The 27,537-nt window shown below is 51.4% G+C and overlaps 1 protein-coding gene across 2 annotated transcripts in view; it reads right to left on the bottom strand.

Annotated features, from left to right (window-relative positions):
* Positions 1 to 26,466, bottom strand: part of dhx40 (DEAH (Asp-Glu-Ala-His) box polypeptide 40) — a 46,615-nt gene extending 20,149 nt beyond the window's left edge. The window contains exons 1-10 of one of the 2 annotated variants that reach the window (XM_038814637.1): positions 26,133 to 26,466; positions 24,359 to 24,504; positions 16,007 to 16,126; positions 14,756 to 14,989; positions 13,441 to 13,507; positions 11,188 to 11,319; positions 7,240 to 7,339; positions 2,293 to 2,379; positions 1,738 to 1,920; positions 516 to 596 (exon numbers count right to left, since the gene is read on the bottom strand). In XM_038814637.1, coding sequence (XP_038670565.1) covers positions 516 to 596; positions 1,738 to 1,920; positions 2,293 to 2,379; positions 7,240 to 7,339; positions 11,188 to 11,319; positions 13,441 to 13,507; positions 14,756 to 14,989; positions 16,007 to 16,126; positions 24,359 to 24,504; positions 26,133 to 26,337 — 1,355 coding nt within the window. In that variant the 5' untranslated portion in view covers positions 26,338 to 26,466. Of the gene's footprint in view, positions 1 to 515; positions 597 to 1,737; positions 1,921 to 2,292; positions 2,380 to 7,239; positions 7,340 to 11,187; positions 11,320 to 13,440; positions 13,508 to 14,755; positions 14,990 to 16,006; positions 16,127 to 19,214; positions 19,361 to 24,358; positions 24,505 to 26,132 lie in introns of those variants that run through there. The other variant, XM_038814638.1, reaches the window with a different exon arrangement.
* Between the last annotated feature and the right edge of the window lie 1,071 nt (positions 26,467 to 27,537).

The raw sequence follows: 27,537 nt of genomic DNA, 5'->3' as shown, positions 1-27,537 counted from the left end.
GGTATCGGCACTTCCAGTCAGGCAATCTGATCACGGTGTCTCGAAAGGGCCTCGTCCATGTTTTTTTATTGTGGCTCCATGGGCTTTGACAGTTTCATTGTTCTGCTCCAGAGCCTCTCGGATGGGGGCAAAGATCCCCACCATTGATTTCCCGAGGCCCTCCGTCACAAGTTCCATCGGCAAGGTACTCCAAAGCACCTTGACCGTTAGTGGACTGGCCAGAGCCTGCCATTTTATCTGCCGTCGAGCTCTGAGACGCCTCTGACTCCGTCAACAAACTTCTACCGTCTACCTTCTTTCCCCTGACATTTCTGACCATTTCACAGATTTAAGATCTTTATCCCATCAATTCTGTGGGTTTTCTAAAGAAAATACCCCCTGAAACTAAGAGAGAAGTGCAAATAGTGCAGGTCTCCAGCATATCTATCTCCCCCCCGGCGCGCGCGCGCACTGGTGTTCTTAACGAGTTGTTAAACTGAACACAAAGTCAGCGATGGGGCCACTCACTCACTCACCTGTCAATAGCATCGTTCTGGTAAAGCTTCTTCAGTGCCTCCAGGATGTGCCTCTCCTCTGGGCTGTCAAGGTATGAAAACCTACAGAGAAACCAAGCAAACCTCACTCAGGAGTGTGGAAAATTCCATGAGTATGATGTCCTTTGTCCGCTCCCCTTGTGGTGGGTGGTTAAGTGGGACACCGCACTGTGACTTGTGTCAGATTGCACCGTTCTGGGGACGGGCCCCCACCTGTATTTGATCTCTGTTTACAAGGTGATATCATTGTTTTTTCCTTGTCTTGGAGGGGGGGGGGTGGGACGTGAGGTCTGTTTAGGGTTAACTACAGCAACTGGAAATTTGCCATTGGTTTCATAATTGCGCCAAACGGCTCTGCAGTGATCCTAATGACAACTAGGTTTGCTCCCTACAGGAGCCTGGCATTCTGGTCTGTATAATCCTGCTAACCAGGGTGGGTTGGTCTTAGCTGGACAAGGAATGTGAGGTTTACCAGTGCTCGGGTGGCATGGTGGCGCACTGCTGTCTCACGGCGCCGAGGACCCGGGTTTGATCCCGGCCCCGGGTCGCTGGAGTTTGCACATTCTCCCCGTGTCTGCGTGGGTCTCACCCCCACAACCCCAAGACATCCAGGCTAGGTGAATTGGCCATGCTAAACTGCCCCTTAATTGGACCTGGGTTAGTGGATCAAGCTCCAATGGGGACTCTGCACTTCACATCAGGCAAAGGAAAGGTCTGAGCGGAGGACGAGGAGCTCTTCAATGGGAAGGGAAGCAATTGGGGGCTTCACTCCGTAGCTTGATGCCCTCTGCAGTGAGACCCTGGGTGACGTGGGAAGCTGTAGCTATGGATTGACACAAAACTGAGGTCCTGAAAACCTGCAGAAGGCAGAATTAGCGATATACACTTAGCTCGTTTTTTAAGTTAACCCCCACACGGTACATGTAAACTCTCAGTGAGGAGGGGTTCAACAGAGGGAACGGGAAAGGTGTTGGTCCATTGGGATTCTGTACAGTCGAACGGAAAGAGATTTAGTTTGTTAAGAGTCTACAATAACCAGAAGGAATTGCACCCGAGCTCCAGGTCTCCGCAGCTGGGTATCCGGACCCGGTTACCTCAAAACACCCGGCCCCTATTTCACACTTCATTCACGTGAGGAGGTACAGACAACATCTTCCATCTCTGTGGCAGAGGGGAATAGAAATGGTATTCTGAACTACTTAACCCAATAACATTGTTCACTCCGAGACACTTCAGGGTGAGGATCACAGACGTTAAACTGCTTCTCTGGATCTCTGGTACCATGTGATCGGGCATGCACACCTCCCAGAATTCTTTGCTGTAGAGCCGATAGCATTTCCCAGCAGATGTCCTTCCAGCTCTCCCTGTGCGTTGCACAGCTTCACTCCTGCGACAGGGAGGAATGGAAAAGGGGGTCAGGCTGTGAAGCAAAAACAACTTTCGCTCTGAGCAGTATCAAAACTTTTCCCAGCGCTCGTATCGGAGAGTGGTGTGTTGAGGAGTCACAATCACCTTTTTGTTGTCTACAAACTGCTAATTTTAAATTGCATTTACATCTCATGTACAGTAAGAATGAATAGGAAAAGGTTTGACCTATTGGATTTCTACTCGATATGAATGAAAAGGAAGCATTTTCCCATTGAGATTCTGTTCTATTGGAGTGAATAAGAGGGATTTGGAACGTTGGGATTCGATACAATGAGCCTGAAATTTTATTCTGTGTCTATTTGCAATGAACTGCATTTAAAAAAAAACTTACTTTGAGATTGGAACCACCTCCAGTATGTCGAGTCCAACCCGTGGATTGTGATTGAGCTGCTTCACGAAGCCACAGTCTACAACATACCTGTAATTAAAGAGGTGGAATCTGTTATTAGAGAGTCATTACAGCACAAAAGAGGCCCTCAGCCCATCGAGTCTGTAACAGCCATTGATCACCTATCTATTCCAATCCCATTTTCCAGCACTTCATCCATAGCCTTGTAGACTACGGCGTTTTCAAATGGTTGTATCACAGCCTGGTATGGAGCCTGCTCTGCCCAAGACCGTGGGAAACTACAAAAGGTCGTGAATGTAGCCCAGCCCATCACGCAAACCAGCCTCACATCCATTGACTCTGTCTATAATTCCCGCTGCCTCAGAAAGGCAGCCAGGATAATTAAGGACCCCACGCACCCCGGACATACTCTCTTCCACCTCCTTCCGTCAGGAAAAAGATACCAAAGTTTGAGGTCACGTACCAAACGATTCAAGAACAGCTTCTTCCCTACTGCCATCAGACTTTTGAATGGACCTACCTCGTATTAAGTTGATCTTTTCTCGACACCTTGCTATAACTGTAACATTATATTCTGCAGTCTCTCCTTCCACCCCTGTGTATGGTGTGTGTTGTCTGTACAGCATGCAAGAAACAATACTTTTCACTGTATACTAATACATGTGACAATAATAAATCAAATCAAATCAAATCAAGTGCCCATCTAAATGCTTCTTGAATATTGAGGGCTCCTGACTCTACCATCCTCTCAGGCAGTGAGTTCCAGATTTAACATCACACAATACCAGTAACTAGCTCCAATCACGAAACGCAGTCCACATTGCCTGATAACATTGAGACTGGATGGAGGGATATTCAATTCTATTCAAATATTTCGGGGCAAGAATTAAATCGCTCATTCCTTGACTGAACTCCAGTTAATTTCTGCTGTATTTTTGAGTTGTAATTCTGGAGTCTATCGTCTGACCTATCAGTAAATAAATTTTATTTGATTAAAAAAAAAATTTAGAGTACCCAATAATTTTTTTTCCCAATTAAGAGCCAATTTGGCGCAGCCAATCCACCTACCCTGCACATCTTTGGGTTGTGGGGGTGAAACCCACACAAACATGGGGAGAACGTGCAAACTCCACACAGAAAGTGACCCGGGGCCGGGATCGAACCCCGGTCCCGAGCGCCGGGAAGCAGCAGTGCTAAACACTGCACCTCCATCCCGCCCGGTGAATAAACTTCTAAATTGATAGTCGGATAGAATTTGCAATTATATAGCAGCTTTCACCCCTGGGGGGGGGGGGGGGGGGGGGGGGGGGGGGGGGGGGGGGGGGGGGGGGGGGGGGGGGGGGGTCAGTTCAGTTGGATGGTCTTTTAGTGAGGGCGGATGGTCAGAATGGGGGGGTCTGTGGTGGGAGGGGATGGTCAGTATGGGGGGGGAGGGTCTATGGTGGGAGGGGATGGTCAGTATGGGGGGGGGGCTGTGGTGGGAGGGGATGGTCAGTATGGGGGGGGTCTGTGATGGGAGGAGTTGGTCAGTAGGGGGGGGTCTGTGGTGAGAGGGGATGGTCAGTATGGGGAGGGTCTGTGGTGAGAGGGGATGGTCAGTATGGGGGGGGGAGGGTCTGTGGTGGGAGGGGATGGTCAGTATGGAGGGGGTCTGTGGTGGGAGGGGATGGTCAGTATGGGGGGGGGGGGTCTGTGGTGGGAGGGGATGGTCAGTATGGGGGGGTCTGTGGTGGGAGGGGATGGTCAGTATAGGGGGGGTCTGTGGTGGGAGGGGATGGTCAGTATGGGGGGGTCTGTGGTGAGAGGGGATGGTCAGTATGGGGGGGGAGGGTCTGTGGTGGGAGGGGATGGTCCTGTGGTGGGAGGGGATGGTCAGTATGGGGGGGGGAGGGTCTGTGGTGGGAGGGGATGGTCAGTATGGGGGGGGGTCTGTGGTGGGAGGGGATGGTCAGTATAGGGGGGGGTCTGTGGTGGGAGGGGATGGTCAGTATGGGGGGGAGGGTCTGTGGTGGGAGGGAATGGTCAGTATGGGCGGGTGGGTCTGTGATGGGAGGGGATGGTCAGTATGGGGGGGGGAGGGTCTGTGGTGGGAGGGGATGGTCAGTATGGGGGGTCTATGGTGGGAGGGGATGGTCAGTATGGGGGGGGGGGGGGGTCTGTGGTGGGAGGGGATGGTCAGTATGGGGGGGGGAGGGTCTGTGGTGGGAGGGGATGGTCAGTATGGAGGGGGTCTGTGGTGGGAGGGGATGGTCAGTATGGGGGGGGGAGGGTCTGTGGTGGGAGGGGATGGTCAGTATGGGGGGGGTCTGTGGTGGGAAGGGATGGTCAGTATAGGGGGGGTCTGTGGTGGGAGGGGATGGTCAGTATGGAGGGGGTCTGTGGTGGGAGGGGATGGTCAGTATGGGGGGGGGGAGGGTCTGTGGTGGGAGGGGATGGTCAGTATGGGGGGTCTATGGTGGGAGGGGATGGTCAGTATGGGGGGGGGGGAGGGTCTGTGGTGGGAGGGGATGGTCAGTATGGGGGGGGGGGGAGGGTCTGTGGTGGGAGGGGATGGTCAGTATGGGGGGTCTATGGTGGGAGGGGATGGTCAGTATGGGGGGGGAGGGTCTGTGGTGGGAGTGGATGGTCAGTATGGGGGGGGGGAGGGTCTGTGGTGGGAGGGGATGGTCAGTATGGAGGGGGTCCGTGGTGGGAGGGGATGGTCAGTATGGGGGGGGGAGGGTCTGTGGTGGGAGGGGATGGTCAGTATGGGGGGGTCTGTGGTGGGAAGGGATGGTCAGTATAGGGGGGGGTCTGTGGTGGGAGGGGATGGTCAGTATGGAGGGGGTCTGTGGTGGGAGGGGATGGTCAGTATGGAGGGGGTCTGTGGTGGGAGGGGATGGTCAGTATGGGGGGGGGAGAGTCTGTGTTGGGAGGGGATGGTTAGTATGGGGGGGTCTGTGGTGGGAGGGGATGGTTAGCATGGGCGGGGGGTCTGTGGTGGGAGGGGATGGTCAGGAGAGGGTCCCGAGCGCCGGGAAGCAGCAGTGCTAAACACTGCACCTCCATCCCGCCCGGTGAATAAATTTCTAAATTGATAGTCGGATAGAATTTGCATTTATATAGCAGCTTTCACCCCTTGGGGGGGGGGGGGTCAGTTCAGTTGGATGGTCTTTTAGCGAGGGCGGATGGTCAGAATGGGGGGGGGTCTGTGGTGGGAGGGGATGGTCAGTATGGGGGGGTCTGTGGTGGGAGGGGATGGTCAGTATGGGGGGGGTCTGTGATGGGAGGAGTTGGTCAGTATGGGGGGGGTCTGTGGTGGGAGGGGATGGTCAGTATGGGGGGGGTCTGTGGTGGGAAGGGATGGTCAGTATGGGGGGGGAGGGTCTGTGGTGGGAGGGGATGGTCAGTATGGAGGGGGTCTGTGGTGGGAGGGGATGGTCAGTATGGGGGGGGAGGGTCTGTGGTGGGAGGGGATGGTCAGTATGGGGGGGGTCTGTGGTGGGAGGGGATGGTCAGTATGGGGGGGGGTCTGTGGTGGGAGGGGATGGTCAGTATGGGGGGGGTGGGTCTGTGGTGGGAGGGGATGGTCAGTATGGGGGGGGGAGGGTCTGTGGTGGGAGGGGATGGTCAGTATGGGAGGGGAGGGGATGGTCAATATGGGGGGGGAGGGTCTGTGGTGGGAGGGGATGGTTAGTATGGGGGGTGGGTCTGTGGTGGGAGGGGATGGTCAGTATGGGGGGGGTCTGTGGTGGGAGGGGATGGTTAGTATGGGGGGTGGGTCTGTGATGGGAGGGGATGGTCAGTATGGGGGGGAGGGTCTGTGGTGGGAGGGGATGGTCAGTATGAGGGGTCTGTGGTGGGAGGGGATGGTCAGTATGGGGGGGGGAGGGTCTGTGATGGGAGGGGATGTTCAGTATGGGCGGGGGGTCTGTGGTGGGAGGGGATGGTCAGTATGGGGGGGGGGGGGGGAGGGTCTGTGGTGGGAGGGGATGGTCAGTATGGGGGGGGGGGGGGGGTCCGTGATGGGGGTTCAGGTCCAGCTTGGGCAGGAGTGATTTGTAGGGGCTGGGGAAGATAGTCAGGAGGGTGGAGCAATGGGGCTTTGTCAGACGGGGTGTTCGGTAGTGTCATTACCCATAACTGTGAAGTGGTTTTAATTCAATGTTTTTCAGGGTAACTATTACCGTAAGACAGTCGGAACCATCTGAAGTTTGCGATTTAAATTGTACTTTGGGATAGTTCCCATTGCAGGGCAATTGCCCAACAGTAGTTTGAACTTCGTGCTCAATTGCCATGTAATCCTTACCTAGGAAGTGATGGAGTTCGGACGTTACGGCTTGAGGGATATATCTGGCCAGTATACAGCAGAGAGGCCTCTTGCTCCTTTTCCAACTCATGCCTTGAGATGGGAGGCAAGGGCCTCAACCAAAAGATGGCACTGCTGACAGTGCAGCACTCTCTCAGTGCAACACTTAGCTCATGTGCTGAAGGGTCTGCAATACTTCCCCTTTCTATTTGGCAGAGTTCCTTCAACAGTCATTACTAGGTTGGGGGTACCATTCTGTGCTGGAACTTGATAATCTTATTCATCAACATGTTGTTGAAGGTTCTGACCAAACATTAGTTGACAAAGTCACCAGCTAAGCAGAAGATATTGACCAGAGATCCTGCTCCTTCTCATTAGTCAATTAACTCTTTTGGAAGGTTTGTTTATGTGCTCACGAGAGGCGATGGGTTTGACCTGTTCAATAATTCCCTCCCTGGCCAAACTCCACCCATGCTCAGTCCGGACACGCGAGTGATTTTCCCCGTGCCATTTCAGGCACCATAAAGAGGGGCTGCCGGTGTTTATGAATACACAGCCTGTCAGCGCCTTTTGGGGGAGGAGGTTGAAATAATCAAGGGCAATTAGGCTGGGACAGTGAAATCAAGCTTGCACTTTCTTACCTTATTCCATCAATAGTCAGGGAGGTGGCTGCAATATTAGTAGCAACAATGCATTTCCTGATGTGGGGCGGTGCAGGAAGAAAAACCTTTCTCTGCTGGTCTGAAGGAGAAATCACAGTTAGGACTGAGATCCGAGAATCTGACACGTCAACTAAAACGGTGCTTCCACAATCGGACACAGATTTGCTTAACCGTCTGCCAGAGAGCGTCAGTGTTGGGTATGGATATGTTTTTATCCCTGTGTTCCCATCAAACACTCCCAGGACAGGAACAGCACGGGGTTAGATACAGAGTAAAGTTCCCTCTACACTGTCCCCATCAAACACTCCCAGGACAGGAACAGCACGGGGTTAGATACAGAGTAAAGCTCCCTCTACACTGTCCCCATCAAACACTCCCAGGACAGGAACAGCACGGGGTTAGATACAGAGTAAAGCTCCCTCTACACTGTCCCCATCAAACACTCCCAGGACAGGGACAGCACGGGGTTAGATACAGAGTAAAGCTCCCTCTACACTGTCCCCATCAAACACTCCAGGACAGGTACAGCACGGGGTTAGATACAGAGTAAAGCTCCCTCTACACTGCCCCATCAAACACTCCCAGGACAGGGACAGCACGGGGTTAGATACAGAGTAAAGTTCCCTCTACACTGTCCCCATCAAACACTCCCAGGACAGGAACAGCACAGGGTTAGATACAGAGTAAAGCTCCCTCTACACTGTCCCCATCAAACACTCCAGGACAGGTACAGCACAGGGTTAGATACAAAGTAAAGCTCCCTCTACACTGCCCCATCAAACACTCCCAGGACAGGGACAGCACGGGGTTAGATACAGAGTAAAGCTCCCTCTACACTGTCCCCATCAAACACTCCCAGGACAGGTACAGCACGGGGTTAGATACAGAGTAAAGCTCCCTCTACACTGTCCCCATCAAACACTCCCAGGACAGGGACAGCACGGAGTTAGATACAGAGTAAAGCTCCCTCTACACTGTCCCCATCAAACATTCCCAGGACAGGGACAGCACGGGGTTAGATACAGAGTAAAGCTCCCGCTACACTGCCCCCATCAAACACTCCCAGGACAGGTACAGCACAGGGTTACAGAGTAAAGCTCCCTCTACACTGTCCCCATCAAACACTCCCAGGACAGGAACAGCACAGGGTTAGATACAGAGTAAAGCTCCCTCTACACTGTCCCCATCAAACACTCCAGGACAGGTACAGCACAGGGTTAGATACAGAGTAAAGCTCCCTCTACACTGCCCCATCAAACACTCCCAGGACAGGGACAGCACGGGGTTAGATACAGAGTAAAGCTCCCTCTACACTGTCCCCATCAAACACTCCCAGGACAGGTACAGCACGGGGTTAGATACAGAGTAAAGCTCCCTCTACACTGTCCCCATCAAACACTCCCAGGACAGGGACAGCACGGGGTTAGATACAGAGTAAAGCTCCCTCTACACTGTCCCCATCAAACATTCCCAGGACAGGGACAGCACGGGGTTAGATACAGAGTAAAGCTCCCGCTACACTGCCCCCATCAAACACTCCCAGGACAGGTACAGCACGGGGTTAGATACAGAGTAAAGCTCCCGCTACACTGCCCCCATCAAACACTCCCAGGACAGGTACAGCACAGGGTTACAGAGTAAAGCTCCCTCTACACTGTCCCCATCAAACACTCCCAGGACAGGGACAGCACGGGGTTAGATACAGAGTAAAGCTCCCTCTACACTGTCCCCATCAAACACTCCCAGGACAGGTACAGCACGGGGTTAGATACAGAGTAAAGCTCCCTCTACACTGTCCCCATCAAACACTCCCAGGACAGGTACAGCACGGGGTTAGATACAGAGTAAAGCTCCCTCTACACTGTCCCCATCAAACACTCCCAGGACAGGTACAGCACGGGGTTAGATACAGAGTAAAGCTCCCTCTACTCTGTCCCCATCAAACACTCCCAGGACAGGTACAGCACGGGTTACAGAGTAAAGCTCCCTCCACACTGTCCCCATGAAGCACTCCCAGGACAGGTACACCATAGAGTTAGATACAGAGTAAAGCTCCCTCCATACAGTCCCCATCAAGCACTCCCAGGACAGGTACAGCCAAGGGTTAAATACAGAGTAAAGCTCCCTCGACACTGTCCCCATCAAACACTCCCAGGACAGGTACAGCAAGGGGTTAGATACAGAGTAAAGCTTCCTCTACACTGTCCCCATCAAACACTCCCAGGACAGGTACAGCACAGGGTTAGATACAGAGTAAAGCTCCCTCTACACTGTCCCCATCAAACACACCCAGGACAGGTACAGCACAGGGTTAGATACAGAGTAAAGCTCCCTCTACACTGTCCCCATCAAACACTCCCAGGACAGGGACAGCACGGGGTTAGATACAGAGTAAAGCTCCCTCTACACTGTCCCCATCAAACACTCCCAGGACAGGTACAGCACAGGGTTAGATACAGAGTAAAGCTCCCTCTACACTGTCCCCATCAAACACTCCCAGGACAGGTACAGCACAGGGTTAGATACAGAGTAAAGCTCCCTCTACACTGTCCCCATCAAACACACCCAGGACAGGTACAGCACAGGGTTAGATACAGAGTAAAGCTCCCTCTACACTGTACAAATCAAGTTAAACCCTCCATGGCAGGTAGAGCATTAATTATATACACAGTAAAGCTCCCTTTAGTGAGAGTGTGCTCAACAACCTGTGATGAGCCGTCTAAATAGTCCCAACACAATTTTCTCCATTTCCACAAGAGTCCACAATGACAATTTACCAGTTAACGTGAGGGACCAATAATCAGCAGGAAACCACAGCAAGTTCCTTTCACTGAGAAGCTACAGAGAGTGGATCGCACGGTTAAAGCAACCACTGGTTGCTCCCCTTTCTTTCTATATTCATTGTTGGGATGACCAGCATTTATAGCCCATTCCTCATTGCCCTCGAGGTGGCGGTAAGCTGCCTTCTTGAACCACTGCACCAACTGTGCTGTTAGGGAAGGAGCACCAGGATTTTCACCCTACGCCAATGAAGGAATGTCCAGGTGGTGGGGTTCCCAGGTATCTGTTGCCCTTGTCCTTCTAGATGCTAATGGTCGTGGGTTTGGAAGGTGCTGCCTGAGGAGCCTTGGTGAGTTCCTGCAGTGCATCTTGTAGATGATGCACACGGCTGCCACAGTGCGTCGGTAGTTGAGGGAGGAACTGTTTGTGGATGGGAAGCCAATCAAGCAGGGCTGCTTGTCCTGGATGGTGTCGAGCTTCTTGAGTGTTGTTGGAACTGCACTCATCCAGGCAAGTGGAGAGTATTCCATTACACTCCTGACTTTTGTTTTAAACTTTAGAGAACCCAATTCATTTTTTCCAATTAAGGGGCAATTTAGCTTGGCCAATCCACCTACCCTGCACATCTTTGGGTTGTGGGGGCGAAACCCATGCAAACACGGGGAGAATGTGCAAACTCCACACGGACAGAGACCAGAGCCGGGATCGAACCTGGGACCTCGGCGCCGTGTGACAGCAGTGCTAACCCACTGCGCCACCGTGCTGCCTCTCCTGACTTGTACCTTTAGATGGTGGACTGAGTTTAAGCGACTTTCTTTTTCTCCAGCTTTTCCAATGACTCGTCTCTTGTCTGGCCAAGAGGGGAATGTCTCAACTTCAGGCACCTTATTCCACACATCAAGTGCCTGGGCCCAGCTGCACCAATGAGGCGCCAGAGCTACCCATGTGGCAGATGGGATAATGAAGGACAATCAAACCATCCCACAGGGCAGGGACTTAGTGTGAGTGCCCATGTAATTCCTATCAGTGTTCTGGAAGCAGCTCCCTTGGCCCACAGGTGGTGAGTGAGGAGACCACACACAGAAAAGCGAATAATGTGAATTACAAAAAGGACGTTATTTTTTTAAAAATTGCTATAGGCGTTACCTGTTGACATAGACCCATACAGTGGCAGTATGAGCAGCCCTTCAACCGATCTATCCCTCACATCGTATTGGTAATCAATTGATTCTCCCTTCTGGAAGAGCAGGTCACACGCTCGCTCAATCTCCGACTGCCCTATAAAATGGAAATGGTTAAGTAGCACATGTTGAGACTTAGCCAATGTAACAGAACATTGTGAATCACGGATACCTGAAACACAGGAAGATGCCACTCGATCCATCGTTCCTGTGCTGGCTCTTTGAAAGAGCAGTCACATTTAATCCCAATTCCCCGCTTTTCAACTGTAACCCTGTAAATTGTTCATAATCGAGGATGTTCAAAACCATTTTAAATTTATGGATTCACGTTCTGCCACCTTCTCAGGTCCCAACATCTCGGGTGAACATTGTTACTATGCTCAACAATACAAGACGCAGAGCCTCTCTGTGAAACCTATCGAATATACAACATATACATAACATATACATTCACAGTGCTGTTAGGGAAGAGCGTTCCAGGATTTTGATCCTATTAAATTAATTTCTAACGTATATTCATCCACGAGGTGTAGACACACTGGCATTGATTGCCCATGCCCCAAGTTACCCAACTGAATGGCAACTTTTGAGGCTGTCAAGAGTATACCATGTTGGTATAGGATTGGGGTCATATCTAGGACAAATCAGCTAAGAACATAGAACAGTACAGTACAGAACAGGCCCTTCGGCCCTCGATGTTGTGCCGAGCAATGATCACCCTACTCAAACCCACGTATCCACCCTATACCCGTAACCCAACAACTCCCCCCTTAACCTTACTATTAGGACACTACGGGCAATTTAGCATGGCCAATCCACCTAACCCGCACATCTTTGGACTGTGGGAGGAAACCAGAGCACCCGGAGGAAACCCACGCACACACGGGGAGGACATGCAGACTCCACACAGACAGTGACCCAGCCGGGAATCGAACCTGGGACCCTGGAGCTGTGAAGCATTTATGCTAACCACCATGCTACCGTGCTGCCCCAAGAATGACATGTTTAATTCCTAAAGGATATTAATGAACTAGACGGGTTTCTAAAACAGCCTGAAAGGTTCAGAGTCACTTGTTAACACCGGCTTTTTATTCCCATCTTTTAAAAAAAATAAATTTAGAGTACGCAATTATTTTTTTTCCAATTAAGGGGCAATTTAACGTGGCCAATCCACCTACCCTGCACATCTTTGGGTTGTGGGGGTGAAACCCACGCAGACACGGGGAGAATGTGCAAACTCCACACGGACAGTGACCCGGGGCTAGGATCAAACCCGGGTCCTCAGTGCCGTAGTCCCAGTGCTAACCACTGTGCCACCATGCTGCCCCCCCCACTCTTTTTTTTTAAGGTGAAAAGTTGCTCTCGAGCACAAAGTGACTGGCAACTCTTGCGGCTGCAAGAGTTTTTTTTTTTTAAAAGTAAAAGTCAGAAGACTTTGAATAAATTAATAAAGATGTAAACAATGAAATGGAAGCTAAAATATCGAACAGAATGATTTAAAGTCCATTTGTTTATTGAAATTGTAATGTAGGAAATGTGATATTGCCCTTCCGTAAAGAGCAATTTATTTACCTCGGGCGAGTGCACGGTCAATTCCAGCCCCACAGATCCCGGAGTCCCAACATAAGTGAATTAACCGATAATTTGTGTATCATCCTGAGATCTTGAACCCTTGACTGCTCCAATGAGTTACAGGCACCAAAGGTCTTTAAACACAGGCCACCAGTTGAGGAAAAAAAAAGTTTCAACTCCCCAGCCTTTTAATCAGAAGGGAAGCGTTCACTGGCCGGCTAGAAAGGAATTTAATCGCCAGCCTTTCAAACAGAGATTTAAACTTTCCAGACCTGGCTACTGGTTTGCAGACTTTCAGTCAGAAGTTAAACCTTCACAGGACTGCTAGAGAGAATGAGGGGCTGGTTTAGCATAGTGGGCTAAACAGCTGGCTTGTACTGCAGAACAATGCCAGCAGCGCGGGTTCAATTCCCGTACTGGCCTCCCCGAACAGGTGCCGGAATGTGGCGACTAGGGTTTTTCGCAGTGACTTCATTGAAGCCTACTCGTGACAATAAGCGATTATTATTATTATGTCCAGACCTGCTCACTTCAGTCTTTCTGAAGGGCGTCACAAAAAGGGCGCCAAAGCTGGCAAACTCCAATTCCTTTGCCCGCCTGGCGGACAGGCTGTGCTGCAGAACCAGCCCATTACACTGTGACCCACCTGTTAAAAACACTAGGATGTCTCCTTCTGGTTCATTCATGTGAATGTCCAAAGTGACGTTTACAACCTGGAAATGAGGAACAAGGCAAGATTGTGACATTCAGTAAACACCATGGTTTAGAAATAAAGAATTTGTATTTATACGGTGCCTTATCACATTCCCAGGACATCCCACGTACTCTTCCCAGTTAACGGAGTTTGGAGTGCACTTATTTTCTTGTCGGCAAGTGGGCTGACCTATTACATACAACAAGGTCTCAAATTGAGACTGACGAGCAGCAGAGATGGAAGGACAGTCAACCCAAGTTCTTGGCGTTGTTGGTTGAGGCAAAAATGTTTTTTTCCCCTTCATTCTTTCATGGGATATGAGCATCCCTGGCAAGGCCAGCATTTGTTGCCCATTCCTAATTGCCCTTTGAACTGAGTGGCTTGCTAGGCCATTTCAGAGGGCATTTCCGAGTCAGCCACATTGCCGTGGGTCTGGAGTCACATGTAGGCCAGACCGGGTAAGGACGGCAGATTTCCTTCTCTCAAGGACATCAGTGAACCAGATGGTCTTTGCGATAGTTCTATTGTCGCCATCGCTGAGACGAGCTTTATATTCCAGACTCAATCATTGAATCAAAATTTCATCAGGTGCCATGGTGGGATTTGAACCCCAGTCCCCAGAGGATTAGCCTGGGCCTCTGGATTACTAGTCCAGTGACATTGTTGATAGGCTACCATCTCCCCCCAGGACACCAGCAACCTGCAGTTAGGAAGCACATTTAATAAACCATCCCAAGAGGATTCATGGAAGCCAATTCAGACAAAAACTGACACCAAGCCAAGGGAGGCGACTAAAGGTTTGGTCAAAAAGCTTGCCTTTGGGGTGTTTTAAGGGAGCATGGAGAGGCTGAGAGGTTTGGGGAAGGGAATTTCAGAGTTTGGTGCCTAGACGGTTGACGGTACAGATGCCAAAGGTGCGGTGATGGGGGTGAGCGGTGCACTGGAGGTCAGAGTTAGGAGGCTGGGAAATCTCCCTCATCATGTTCCATTAGTGCGATGGGGTAATTCACACCTAACTGAACATGCGGATAGAACTTCGGCTTAACGCCTCAGCTTGGATAAGGTAGCATTCCCTCAGTACTGGAATAGCAGCTTAGATTCAGTCCCCAAAAGGATGGTCCCCCGTGTCTGCGTGTGTTTCGCCCCCACAACCCAAAGATGTGCAGGGTAGGTGTATTGGCCACGCTAAATTGCCCCTTAATTGAAAAAAAATAAATTGGGTAATCTAAATTTTTTTTTTTAAAAAGGGGGAAAAAAAAAAAGTCACCTCTTTAACAAATCCGGAGCTCTCCTTGTCCTTCGGTCCAATCAGGTTACAGAACAGTTCCTTGACGGGATAAGTTCTGCCGGACACGTGACAGACAGGACAGCCGCCCAGATATTCTGAGAGTTTCTCCGTCTCCAGTGTGGCCGACATCACGATGACCTTCAGGGGAACCTGGCGCTCTGGGGACGGCGGCACCCACATCGACAGGGACCTGAGCAACCCGAAGAGGATATCCTGCGGGGAGAAAGCATGCTGCGTTAGGAGGAGTGGTTTGCAAACTGCCCGTTTCTGCACACATCCCAATTTTACAGCGACGGAGTTGACGTCTTCGCTGTCTCTGTGGTAAACCAGCCGAGCGGATCGGCCGTGATGGATGCTTGCTGATAGATACCAGCCTTTCATTCATCTCCATTGATTTCAGTGGGTAACACACGGCCAGGTGTGGGTGACGAGGCCTTCGAGAGGGTGCAGAAGAGATTTATTTTTGATTTTTTAAACTGTTTCCAATTAAGGGGCAATTTAGCGTGGCCAATCCACCTACCCTGCACATCTTTGGGTTGTGGGGGTGAGATCCATGCAGACACTGGGAGAACGTGCAAACACCACACGGATAGTGACCCGGGGCCGGGATCAAACCTGGGTCCTTGGCGCCGTGAGGCAGCAGAGCTAACCACTGCGCCACCGTGCCACCCTGCAAAGGAGATATACTAGAATGGTATCAGGTGGAGACTGGAGAAGTTGGGATCATTGTCCTCAGACTAAAGAAGGTTAAGGGGAAGGCTTTCAAAACTCCGAGGTGTTTTGAACTGGCAGGCAACCAGGGGACAGGATTGTGTCACAAGAACTAGAGGGGAGATGAGATATTATATTACACAGAAAGAAATGGAAGGTGCTGTCCGCAGGGTTTGGGAAACAGATTTAATTAATAACATTCAAAAAGGGAACTGGATAAATACTTGAAAAGCAAAAAACTTCCAGGACTGGAGGAAAAGACTGATCGGACAGCCACAATACCGGTGCAGTGGTGCAGGGCAGGGCGATGGGTGGGGAGGGTAGTGCTGGTGGGGGAAGAGGGTGGAGGTGGGGAGGGGGAAATGTGCCCACGGGACAGTGTGAAACATTTGCAGGAAGAGGTCGTGTTGCGACTGGGAAAATATTAATTTCAAAATAAATCAAGTTCCCATTTAAAATCCAACACTCACGTCACGAACCAAAGCAGACAGAATTGTTGAGAGCAAACTGTCACATAACTGTACTCAGGCTTCTCTCGTGGGCCTCGTCCAGTATGACGATGCTGTAACGACTGAGACCAGGGTCCTGAAGGGTCTCCCGCAGCAAACAGCCGTCGGTCATGTACTTTATCACAGTCTCCTGGGAAGAAAACAAAATCTGCCGTTGCACAGGATTTTTATAATAATAATCTTTATGGTCATAAGTAGGCTTATATTAATACTGCTTTGGGGCAGCACGGTGGCGCAGTGGGTTAGCACTGCAGTCTCACGGCGCTGAGGTCCCAGGTTCGATCCCGGCTCTGGGTCACTGTCCGTGTGGAGTTTGCACATTCTCCCCGTGTTTGCGTGGGTTTCGCCCCCACAACCCAAAAAAAGATGTGCAGAGTAGGTGGATTGGCCACGCTAAATTGCCCCTTAATTGGAAAAAATGAATTGGGTACTCTAAATTTAAAAAAATATATATATTAATACTGCTTTGAAGTTACTGTGAAAATCCCTTAGTCACCACATTCCGGCGCCTGTTCGGGTACACAAAGGGAGAATTCAGAATGTGCAAATTACCCAGCAAGCATGTCTTTCGGGACTTGTGGGAGGAAACTGGAGCACCCGGAGGAAACCCACGCAGACACGGGGAGAACGTGCAGAGTCCGCACAGATAGTGACCAAGCGGGAATTGAACCTGGGACCCTGGAGCTGTGAAGCAACAGTGCTACCCGCTGTGCTAAAGTGCCGCCTGGTTTGCAGTACGGAAACAGGCCACGCAGCTCAACCGCTTTGGTGTTTACATCCCACCTCCCAGTAAGGAGGCAGTGGCATAGTGGCAATGTCACTGCCCTAGCAATCTAGAGAGTCTGGGCAAATGGATTCAAATCCCACCATGGCAGCTGGAATAGTCAGTCTCAGTAACAGTGATTACGACATTGTAATAATCACCCCATCTGGTCCATTAACATCCTTACCAAGACTGACCGACATGTGACTCCAGCAATGTGTTCGAGCCTTAACTACCCTCTGAAGTGAGCCAGCAAGCCACTCAGTTCAAAGGCTAATTCGGAATTGCCAGGGACGCTTACATTCCACGTGAGAATAAAGGAAAAATCGATTCCTTTCTCCGTAATGTGTTCATCGAACTTCAGGGAGATCTGGTTACAAAGGAAGTACAGTCAACCACTCAGCACCGGAGGCAGCACGGTGATGCAGTGGTTAGCACTGCTGCCTCACGGCACCGAGGTCCCAGGTTCGATCTCGGCTCTGGGTCACTGTCCGTGTGGAGTTTGCACATTCTCCCTGTGTCTGCGTGGGTTTCACCCCCACAACCCAAAAAGATGTGCCGGTTAGGTGGATTGGCCACGCTAAATTGCCCCATAATTTAAAAAAAATTAATTGGTACTCGAAATTTATATTTTAAAAAAACATTCAGCACCTCGGTTATGGCATTATTCTAGCATGGGCTCAATTGGCCAAAAGGCCACCTTACTTGCTATAAATTCCAATTATTCTGCGATCAGGGTTTTTTATTTATTTATTTATTTTTAATTTGTATCAATTTCATGTTTTCCAATTAAGGGGCAATTTAGCGTGGCCAATCCACCTAGCCTGCACATCTTTGGGTTGTGGGGGCGAATCTCACGCAGACACGGGGAGAATGTGCAAACTCCACACGGACAGTGACCCAGAGCCGGGATTGAACCCGGGACCTCGGTGCCGTAAGGCAGCAGGGCTGACCCACTGTGCCACCATGCTTGCCCTTTCTGTGATCAGGGTTGCCAAGCCTTCAGGAATTCTCCTGGTGCAGTGGTGATCTGCCCAAGGGAAAATCCTCGGATTATTTCCCCATACCTCGGAGACTTGCGCTTCGCTCGTGAGAGTTTCCCCTTTTCAATTTCAACGAGCAACTTAACCAGGGGAAAGACGAGGTGGCTTCCTCGTGCACGCTTAAAGAAAACACGAGTGATCTTGCCGAAGGCTCCCCTCTGCCTGTAAGCAGTAGTTATCCCTCGGGGTTCCAGCCCTTTTGCAGCGCCACAGAAAATCACTGGCTCCGCTGTTAATCATAAACCCCGAGCGTGGGACCTTTACCTGGGCTTGAGGAGATTCACAAAAGGGCAGGCCAGCTCTCCCACGAGTTCTCAATGCCCCTGCTGGCCCATTGCCCTCAAGTCCACAGGAATTCACGATTAATCTCCTGGACAATACTGTGAGTGACTCAGGATGGGAAAAATGAAACACTGGAGTGTATAAATATTGTGCAAGTTTCCCCCCCTCACACGTTCTCTGAACATTTTTGTTTATAAGTTATAAAAATATTGAAGAGGCCGAAGCAGCTGATTGGCCGGGTGGGGCGGTTACACATGTCATGAAGCCTCCAGGAATATACTTTAAAAAAAATAAATTTAGCATATCCAATTATTATTTTCCAATTAAGGGGCAATTCAGCGTGGCCAATCCACCTAACCTGCACATCTTTGGGTTGTGGGGGTGAAACCCACACAGGCACGGGGAGAACGTGCAAACTCCACACGGACAGTGACCCAGGGCCAGGATTCGAACCCGGGTCCTCAGCGCCGTAGGCAGCAATGCTAACCACCGTGCCACCGTGCTGCCCCCCAGGAATATACCTTTTTTTTTTTCTTTTTTTTAAAATTAAGAGTACCCAATTATTTTTCCAATTAAGGGGCAATTTAGCGTGGCCAATCCACCTATCCTGCACATCTTTGGGTTGTGGGGGTGAAACCCACGCAGACACGGGGAGAATGTGCAAACTCCACACGGACAGTGACCCAGGGCCAGGATTCGAACCCGGGTCCTCAGCACCGTAGGCAGCAATGCTATCCACTGTGCCACCATGCTGCCCCTCCCCAGGAATATACCTAACCGGACTTGGCGAATCCATCCTCAAGTGAACTTGTCATTCAGTTTTTCAATTACTTAATATTACCCAACAAAAACCCATCGCATCTTCAAAACACAAACTGATCCACAGCCTTGAGGGAGTGGGAAAGGATTACACAGAGTATACAGCACAGAAACAGTCCATTCGGCCCAACCAGTCCATGCTGGTATTTATGCTTCACTCCAGCCTCCTCCCATCTTTCCTCATCTATCTGCCATTGTAACCCAACCCCATCTATTCCCAACTCCTTCATACACTTCTCTAGCTTCCCCTTAAATCCACCTGTACTATTTACCTCAGCCTCTCCCTGTGACAGTGTGATCCACATTCTCACCATTCTTTGAGTAAATAAGTTTCTTCTGAATTTCTTTTTGGACCCGGGCAGAAGCTTTTGCACTCAGTTTCAGGGTCGGCACGCTGGCACAGTGGTTAGCACTGCTGCCTCACAGCGCCAGGGACCCGGGTTTGATTCCGACCTCGGGGGACTGTCTGTGCGGAGTTTGCACGTTCTCCCCGTGGGTTTCCTCCGGGTGCTCCGGTTTCCTCCCACAGTCCAAAGATGTGCAGGTTTGGTGGATTGGCCGTGATTAATTGAGATTAGGTGGGGTTACGGGGATAGGAGTGGGCCTAGGTGGGCAGCACGGTGGCACAGTGATTAGCACTGGGACGGTGGCGCTGAGGACCCGGCTTTGAATCCTGGCCCTGGGTCACTGTCCGTGTGGAGTTTGCACATCCTCCCCGTGTCGGCGTGGGTTTCACCCCCACAACCCAATGATGTTCAGGATTGGCCACGCTAAATTGCCCCATTTTTAAATAACATTTTATTAAGGTATTTGAAATTTTTTATAACAGTAACATAAACAATGACATTAACATGGTAAAATAAACATTCCCCCCCCCTTAGCCCAATCTTCACGCACCTCAACCATGCAACAAAAATCCCCCCCCGCCCCCCCCCCCCGCGGAATACTGCATCTGCTGATATTTTAAATTTTCCCCGAGAAAGTCGACAAACAGCTGCCACCTCCGGGTGAACCCGACCATTGACCTTCTTAAGGCGAACTTTATTTTCTCGAGACTGAGAAACCCAGCAATGTCACTAACCCAGGTCTCTACACTCGGGGGCTTCGAGTCCCTCCACATTAACAAGATCCGTCTCCGGGCTACTAGGGAGGCAAAGGCCAGGACGTCAGCCTCTTTCGCTCCTTGAACTCCCGGTTCTACCGACATTCCAAAGATCGCTACCTCCAGACTTGGCACCACCGGTGTTTTTAGCACCGTGGACATTGCCTTAGCAAAACCCTCTTAAGCTTCGGGCATGCCCAAAACATGTGGATATGATTTGCTGGGCATCCCGCGCACCTCGCACAAACTTACTCATCCTAGTCGCTGTCATGTGTGCCGTGGACTACCTTAAATTGTATCAGGCTAAGCCTGGCACATGATGAGAAGGGAATAAACCCTGCTTAGGGCATCCGCCCATAGCCCCGTCCTCCCACTTGCCCTTCAGCTCCTCCACCGGAGTTTTCTCCGCCTCCGAAAGCTCCTGGTAAATATCCGATACTTTCCCCTCTCCCACCCAGGCCGGCACCTGTTTTCTCAGGAAGTCGCGCACCTGCAAATACCCAAAACTATTGCCAGCAGGGAATTTTAATTTATCCTCCAAAGCTTTCAAGCTGGGAAGCTCCCGTCTATAAACAGATCCCCCATCCTTCCGATTCCTGCCCTCTGCCAAGTTGGGAATCCGCCATCTAGCCTACCCGGTGAAAATCTGTGGTTATTATAAATCGGGGTCCAAATCGATGCTCCCTCCACTCTCTCTTATATCTCCTCCATTGCCCCAGAATCCTCAGAGCCGCCACTACCAACGGACATGGAGTATCGGGCCAGCGAGAATGGAAGAGGTGCCATTACCAATGCTCCCAGACTGGTGTCTTTACATGACGCCGCCTCCATCCCCTCCCCCATTTCCTAATCATGGCTATATTAGCCGCCCAGTAGTAACTGCAGAAGTTCGGCAGCGCCAACCCACCCTCCCCTCGACTGCGCTGCAGCAACACTTTCTTCAGTCGCGGGGTTTTACCCTCCCACACAAAGCCCGAAATAACCTTATTCACCAGCTTGGAATGAAGATGGGAGGCACTGAAAGACAAACAGAAATCTGTCATTTTCACGGTCTGTACCCTCCCCGCCAGTGACAGCGGGAGCATGTCCCATCTCTTAAAGTCACCTTCCATTTGTTCTACCAACCGGGATACGTTTAACTTTTTAAAAAATAAATCTAGAGTACCCAATTAATTTTTTCCAAAAATAAATTTAGAGTACCCAATTAATTTTTTCCAATTAAGGGGCAATTTAGTGTGGCCAATCCACCTACCCTGCACATCTTTGGGTTGTGGGGGCGAAACCCACGCAAACACGGGGAGAATGTGCAAACTCCACATGGACAGTGACCCAGAGCCGGGATTGAACCTGGGACCTCGGCGCCGTGAGGCTGCAGTGCTACCACTGCGCCACCGTGCTGCTCTGGGATAGGTTTAACTTGAGTAGTGCCTCCCATTCCTGGGCCACCTGGATTCCCAGATATCGAAAGCTCTTCCCTACCATTCTAAGCAGCAGCTCTCACAGTCTCTTCTCCTGTCCTCTTCCCTGGATCGCAAACATCTCGCTTTACCCAATGTTCAATTTATACCCCGAAAAATTGCCAAATTCCCCCAAGATTCACATTACTTCTCCCATCCCCTCCAATGGGTCCGCAATGTACAAGAGCAGGTCATCTGTGTAGAGCGAGACCCGGTGCTCCCCCCTCCCCCCCCCCCCCCCCCCGAACCAGCCCTTTCCAGTTCCTAGAGGCTCTTAACACCATGGCCAATGGCTCTATGGCCAGAGCAAACAGTAAGGGGGAGAGGGGGCACCCTTGCCTCGCCCCTCGGTGTAGTTTAAAATACCCCGACCTCAGCCGGTTCGTACGCACTCGCTACTGGCGCCTGATAGAGCAACCGCACCCAGTAACAAAGCCCTCACCAAACCCAAACCTTCCCAGCGCCTCCCACAGGTAATTCCACTCCACCCAATCAAAAGCCTTCTCCCCATCCATCGCTACTACCACCACCACCTCCGCCTCCTTTCCTTCTGAGGGCATCATAATAACGTTGAGAAGCCTTCGAACATTGGACTTGAGTTGCCTGTCCTTAACAAATCCCGTCTGGTCTTCCCCTATAACCCCCGGGACACAGTCCTCTATCCTTGTGGCCAGTATCTTGGCCAGCAGTTTGGCGTCCACATTCAGTAGAGAATCGGCCTGTATGACCCGCATTGATCCGGATCCTTCTTCCGTTTCAGGATCAATGAAATCGAGGCCTGCGACATTGTTGGGGGGAGGACTCCCTTCTTTCTTGCTTCGTTAAATGTCCTCACCAGCAGTGGGCTCAATATCTCTGAAAACTTCTTATAGAATTCCACTGGGTAGCCGTCAGGCCCCGGGGCCTTGCCCGACTGCATGACCTCCAGCCCCTTGATTATTTCCTCAATCTCAATTGGGGCTCCCAGCCCCTCCACCAGGTCCTCCTCCACCATCGGGAACCTCAACTGATCCAGAAATTGCCTCATCCCCTCCACCCCAGCTGGGGGTTCCGACTCATATAATTTACTGTAACAGTCCTTAAACACCTCGTTCACCCCCGCTGGGTCCAGGACAGTATTCCCGCCTCTACTCTTTACTTTACCTATCTCCCTGTCCGCCTCTCTTTTCCTGAGCTGGTGCGCCAACATTCTGCTTGTCTTTTCCCCGTACTCATAGATCGCCCCCCCCCCTTGCCTTCCTCAACTGTTCCACCGCTTTCCCTGTGGTCAAAAGCCCAAACTCCGCCTGCAACCTCCGCCGCTCCCTCAGTAGCCCCGTGTCCGGGGCCTCCGAGTATCTCCTGTCCACCTGGAGTATCTCCTCCACTAACCTGTCCCTCTCAGCTCATTCCACCTTTTCTCTGTGGGCCCGTATCGAGATTAATTCCCCTCTGACTACTGCCTTCAAAGCTTCCCAAACCGTCGCTGCAGAGACCTCCCCCGTATCATTTGTTTCCAGGTAGTTCTGGATGGACTTGTTAACCAGCCCACAGATCGCTTCATCCACTAGCAACCCCACATCCAGTCTCCACAGCGGGCGTTGCCCTCTCTCCACACTGACCTGTAGATCCACCCAGTGCGGGGCATGATCTGACACTGCGATTGCCGAATACTCAGTATCCACCACCTTCGGTATTAGCGCCCTGCTCAGAACAAAAAAGTCGATGCGGGAGTATACCTTATGGACATGTGATAAAAAGGAAAACTCTTTCGTCCTCGGCCGTGTAAACCTCCATGGGTCTACTCCCCCCCATCTGTTCCATAAAACCCTTCAATTCCTTTGCCTCAGCCAACCTCCTCCCTGTCCTGGATGTTGACCGGTCCAATTCCGGATCAATAACTGTGTTGAAGTCCCCTCCCATGATCAGGTTATGTGACTCTAAGTCTGGGATCTTACCTAACACCGCCTCATAAATTTCACGTCATCCCAATTCGGAGCATATATGTTCACGAGTACCACTCGCACCCCCTCCAGCTTCCCACTCACCATTATGTACCCACCCCCCTTGTCTGACACGATTCTCCCTGCCTCGAATGCCACTCGTTTGCTGATCAAGATCGCTACCCCCCTGGTCTTCGAGTCCAGTCCTGAGTGGAACACTTGGCGAATCCACCCCTTCCTCAATCTCGTCTGGTCTGTAACCTTTAGGTTTGTCTCTTGTCGAATTGCCACGTCCGCCTTCAGTTCCCTCAAATGCGCAAAAACGCGAGCCCTCTTGACCGGCCCATTCAGTCCTCTCACATTCCATGTGATCAGCCTGGACAGGGGGCAATCAACCCCCCTCCATTGACTAGCCATCACCCTTTTTAGGCCAGCCTCGAGCTTGCGCCCTCCGCTTCCTCGAGTCCCCACTCGGCCTGTCGCCGTTCCCGACCTCCCATTTTTCCCCTAGTAACAGTTTCTCCCCTGTCAACAAAGCAGCTCCTCCCCCCCCCCCCCCCCCCCCCCACCCCCCCCCCCCCCCCCACCGCCCCGGCAACAACACTAAAAACCCAATCCCCAAGTCAAGCTCCAGCTTATAGATTCTATTTCTTGGCGCTCATCTGATGATTGTCTCCACTTATGATCATCCCCTCAAGAAGAAACATTCTCTCTCGATAAAAACCTTTCATAATTTTAATGAACCCTGTTAGGTCATCTGTCGGCCTTCTTCTTCAAGGGAAAAGAGACCCAGCCTGTTGAGCCTGCCTTGTACGTAAACCCACACATTTCTGGTATAGAAACACAAGGCATGGAGCAGGAGTAGCCAAAAATCTATTGATCTTTGACCTCTAGCCTGAGCAGCCAACAAGCTGTCACTGTCCTGTCACATGGAAAAAGTTAATTAAAATCGCCTCCTTCTGGCGACCTCTGACCTCGGAGGTGCGGTCATCAAAGCGAACTTGATATCCCACTTTCTTTCCCAGGGAGCAGTTCATCTCTTCTGCTACCCGGAGAGCCACGGAAATGGCAGCGACCCGGCGTGGCTGTGTGACCCCGATCATTCCATGTCTTCCGAGTCCTTGGGGTGAAGGTGGGTGAATTGCAAAAGCAAACCATCAGCTGTGTGCTTGTTAAAACGAAAACAGAAACATGCTAAACACCGTTTATCACAGGCTGGCTCTCATGCAACTCCTTGCCCAAGTGACCATTCATTCCACAGCAGCTTAGACTGTGTCACAGCTGTTCAACTGCAGAGGGCATCACACCCAAACCAACATATCAGCTGAAGCTCAGTGAATAGCTTCCAAAGTAGCGGCTGCCTGTGTGGTCTATTTGAACATAGAACATACAGTGCAGGAGGCCATTCGGCCCATCAAGTTTGCACCGACCAACTTAAGCCCTCACTTCCACTCTATTCACGTAACCCAATAGCCCCTCCTACCCTTGTTGGTCACTAACGGCAATTTATCATGGCCAATCCACCTAACCTGCACGTCTTTGGACTGTGGGAGGAAACCGGAGCACCCGGAGGAAACCCACGCAGACACGGGGAGAACGTGCAGACTCTGCACAGACAGTGACCCAGCGGGGAAATCGAACCTGGGACCCTGGCGCTGTGAAGCCACAGTGCTAGCCACTTGTGCTACCGTGCTTCCGAGTAAAGATGTCTTGGGCTCAAGTCCCACTCCAGGGGTTTGGCCACGTGATCTCCCAGTGAGGTACTGACGAGGTGCTGCACTGTCAGGGGTATTAAACCATCTGCCCTCTCAGGCGGATGAGGAAAGATCCCAAGGCTGCAGCTTCAAAGAAAAGCGGGGCGTCATCTCTCGTGCCATGCCGATAGTTATCCCTCAATCAGAACCATTAAAAATCAAGCCAAGGGCAGCACGGTGGCGCAGTGGTTCGCACTACTGCCTCACGGCACCGAGGTCCCAGGTTCGATCCAGGCTCTGGGTCACTGTCCGTGTGGAGTTTGCACATTCTCCCCGTGTCTGCGTGGGTTTCACACCCACAACCCAAGGGATGTGCAGCCTAGGTGGATTGGCCACGCTAAATTGCCCCTTAATTGGAAAAATGAATTAGGTACTCTTCAATTTATTTTTAAAAACAAGACAGACGATCTGGTCATTATCACGTTGCTGTTTGTGGGATCTTTACCGTGCGCGAATCCTGCATTGCAACAGCGATGACTTCAATTACTTCATTGGCTGCACAGTGACTTTGGGAAGGCCCGAGGCCGGGGAAGGCCCGAGGCCGGGGGAGGCCCGAGGCCGGGGGAGGCCCGAGGCCGGGGGAGGCCCGAGGCCGGGGGAGGCCCGAGGCCGGGGGAGGCCCGAGGCCGGGGAAGGCCCGAGGCCGGGGAGGCCCGAGGCCGGGGGAGGCCCGAGGCCGGGGAAGGCAAGATGACTTTACAGGATGGTCCTGTAAATTAGTTCAGCTCTCCTGTCCCAGGGCGAATGCATCTGGGACACAGTTGTTCCCATAACCCGTATCTTTACATTCTGCATCACCCCTGTAATACGCAAGTAGCCCTTTCTGTCATGTTGCAGCTTCCATACCACCACCCCCACCACACACACCTCTCAAACCCTCTTCCCCACTCTCTTAGCTCTATAACCCCCCCCCCCCCAAAGTGTCCAGTAATTTCCTCCACACATGTTGGTCACCCTGGCAAAAGGCACTATCGAAATGCAAGTCCTTTCTTACCAGCTTGATACAGATACTGCGGTAACTGTGTGGTTTTCCCACTGCCCGTTTCTCCAGTCACCAGGAGGAAAGGATGTTCCCTGACTGCCTGGACCAGCTGCTCCCTGTGCTGGTGAATGGGCAGCAACCCCGACCCAGACCTGGACCGCCTTGACGCTGCTTCCTTTGGGGATGGACCCTCTTCTCCCTCACTTTTCCGGGGCATCCTGCCTCAATGAGCGCAGAATGGTGGCTCCCTTCTCTCTTTCCCTTCTTCCCTCTCTCTTCTTCTTCCCCTCTCTCTTCTTCTTCCCCTCTCTCTTCTTCTTCCCCTCTCTCTTCTTCTTCCCCTCTCTCTTCTTCTTCCCCTCTATTTCCCTCTCTCTTCTTCCCCTCTCTCTTCTTCTTCTTTTCTTTTCTTTTCCTTCTTCTTCTTCTTCTTCTTCTTCTTCTTCTTCCTCCTCCTCCTCTCCTTCTCCCTCTCACACTCCTCTTCCCTGCAAGGCGACAAGAAACACCAACATGTCGCACCCTGATGACATCATTAAGCCAATGAGAAACAAAGATTGTAACAAATGAAAGAGGGGCCACAGAGGAGCTGCTACCTCACTCTTCCGCCCTCTGGTGCCTTGCTCCAGAACAGCAGCTTCTACTGCTGACACAGGGAACTCTTTGTCATGAGTTCATCTCCCAGGGAAAGGTACATCAAGGGCAAATAACCTTTCCATTTCTCTGCCATCGGCGAGAGTCTGATCTTGAGTTTAATCCTCCTCTGTATTTAATCTTCCCCTTCTTCTGTCTCATCTCTCCCTCTGCGGGTTCCAGTTCCTGAGCCACCGGTCCCTCTCCATTGCTTCACCCTCAGGTGAGCATGACTCGCACACCTGGGACTCTCCAGTGAGTGCCAACAGGCAAATTGACAGTGCATATCAACATAGCCAAAGGTGTCTATGTCCTCAGCTGGCATTCACGACCACACAACAATAAGCTTGCATCTTAATAGCTCCTTTCATAGAATTTACAGTGCAGAAGGAGGCCATTCAGCCCATTGAGTCTGCACCGGCTCTTGGAAAGAGCACCCTACCCAAGGTCAACACCTCCACCCTATCCCCATAACCCAGTAACCCCACCCAACACTAAAGGCAATTTTGGACTCTAAGGGCAATTTAGCGTGGCCAATCCACCTAACCTGCACATCTTTGGACTGTGGGAGGAAACCGGAGCACCCGGAGGAAACCCACGCAGACACGGGGAGAACGTGCAAACTCCACACGGACAGTGACGCAGGGCCGGGATTCGAACCCGGGTCCTCAGCGCCGTAGGCAGCAATGCTAACCACTGTGCCACTGTGCTGCCCGCTCAGCTATCTTTTTCATGTCTCAGTGCCCAGAATTGGAAACATAGGGCGGCACAGTGGCGCAATGGT

The sequence above is a fragment of the Scyliorhinus canicula genome, chromosome 12 (assembly GCF_902713615.1).
Source record: "Scyliorhinus canicula chromosome 12, sScyCan1.1, whole genome shotgun sequence".
Taxonomy (NCBI): Eukaryota; Metazoa; Chordata; class Chondrichthyes; order Carcharhiniformes; family Scyliorhinidae; genus Scyliorhinus; species Scyliorhinus canicula.
The sequence above is the reverse complement of the archived record's forward strand: the minus strand, read 5'-3'. Positions and strand labels throughout refer to the sequence as shown.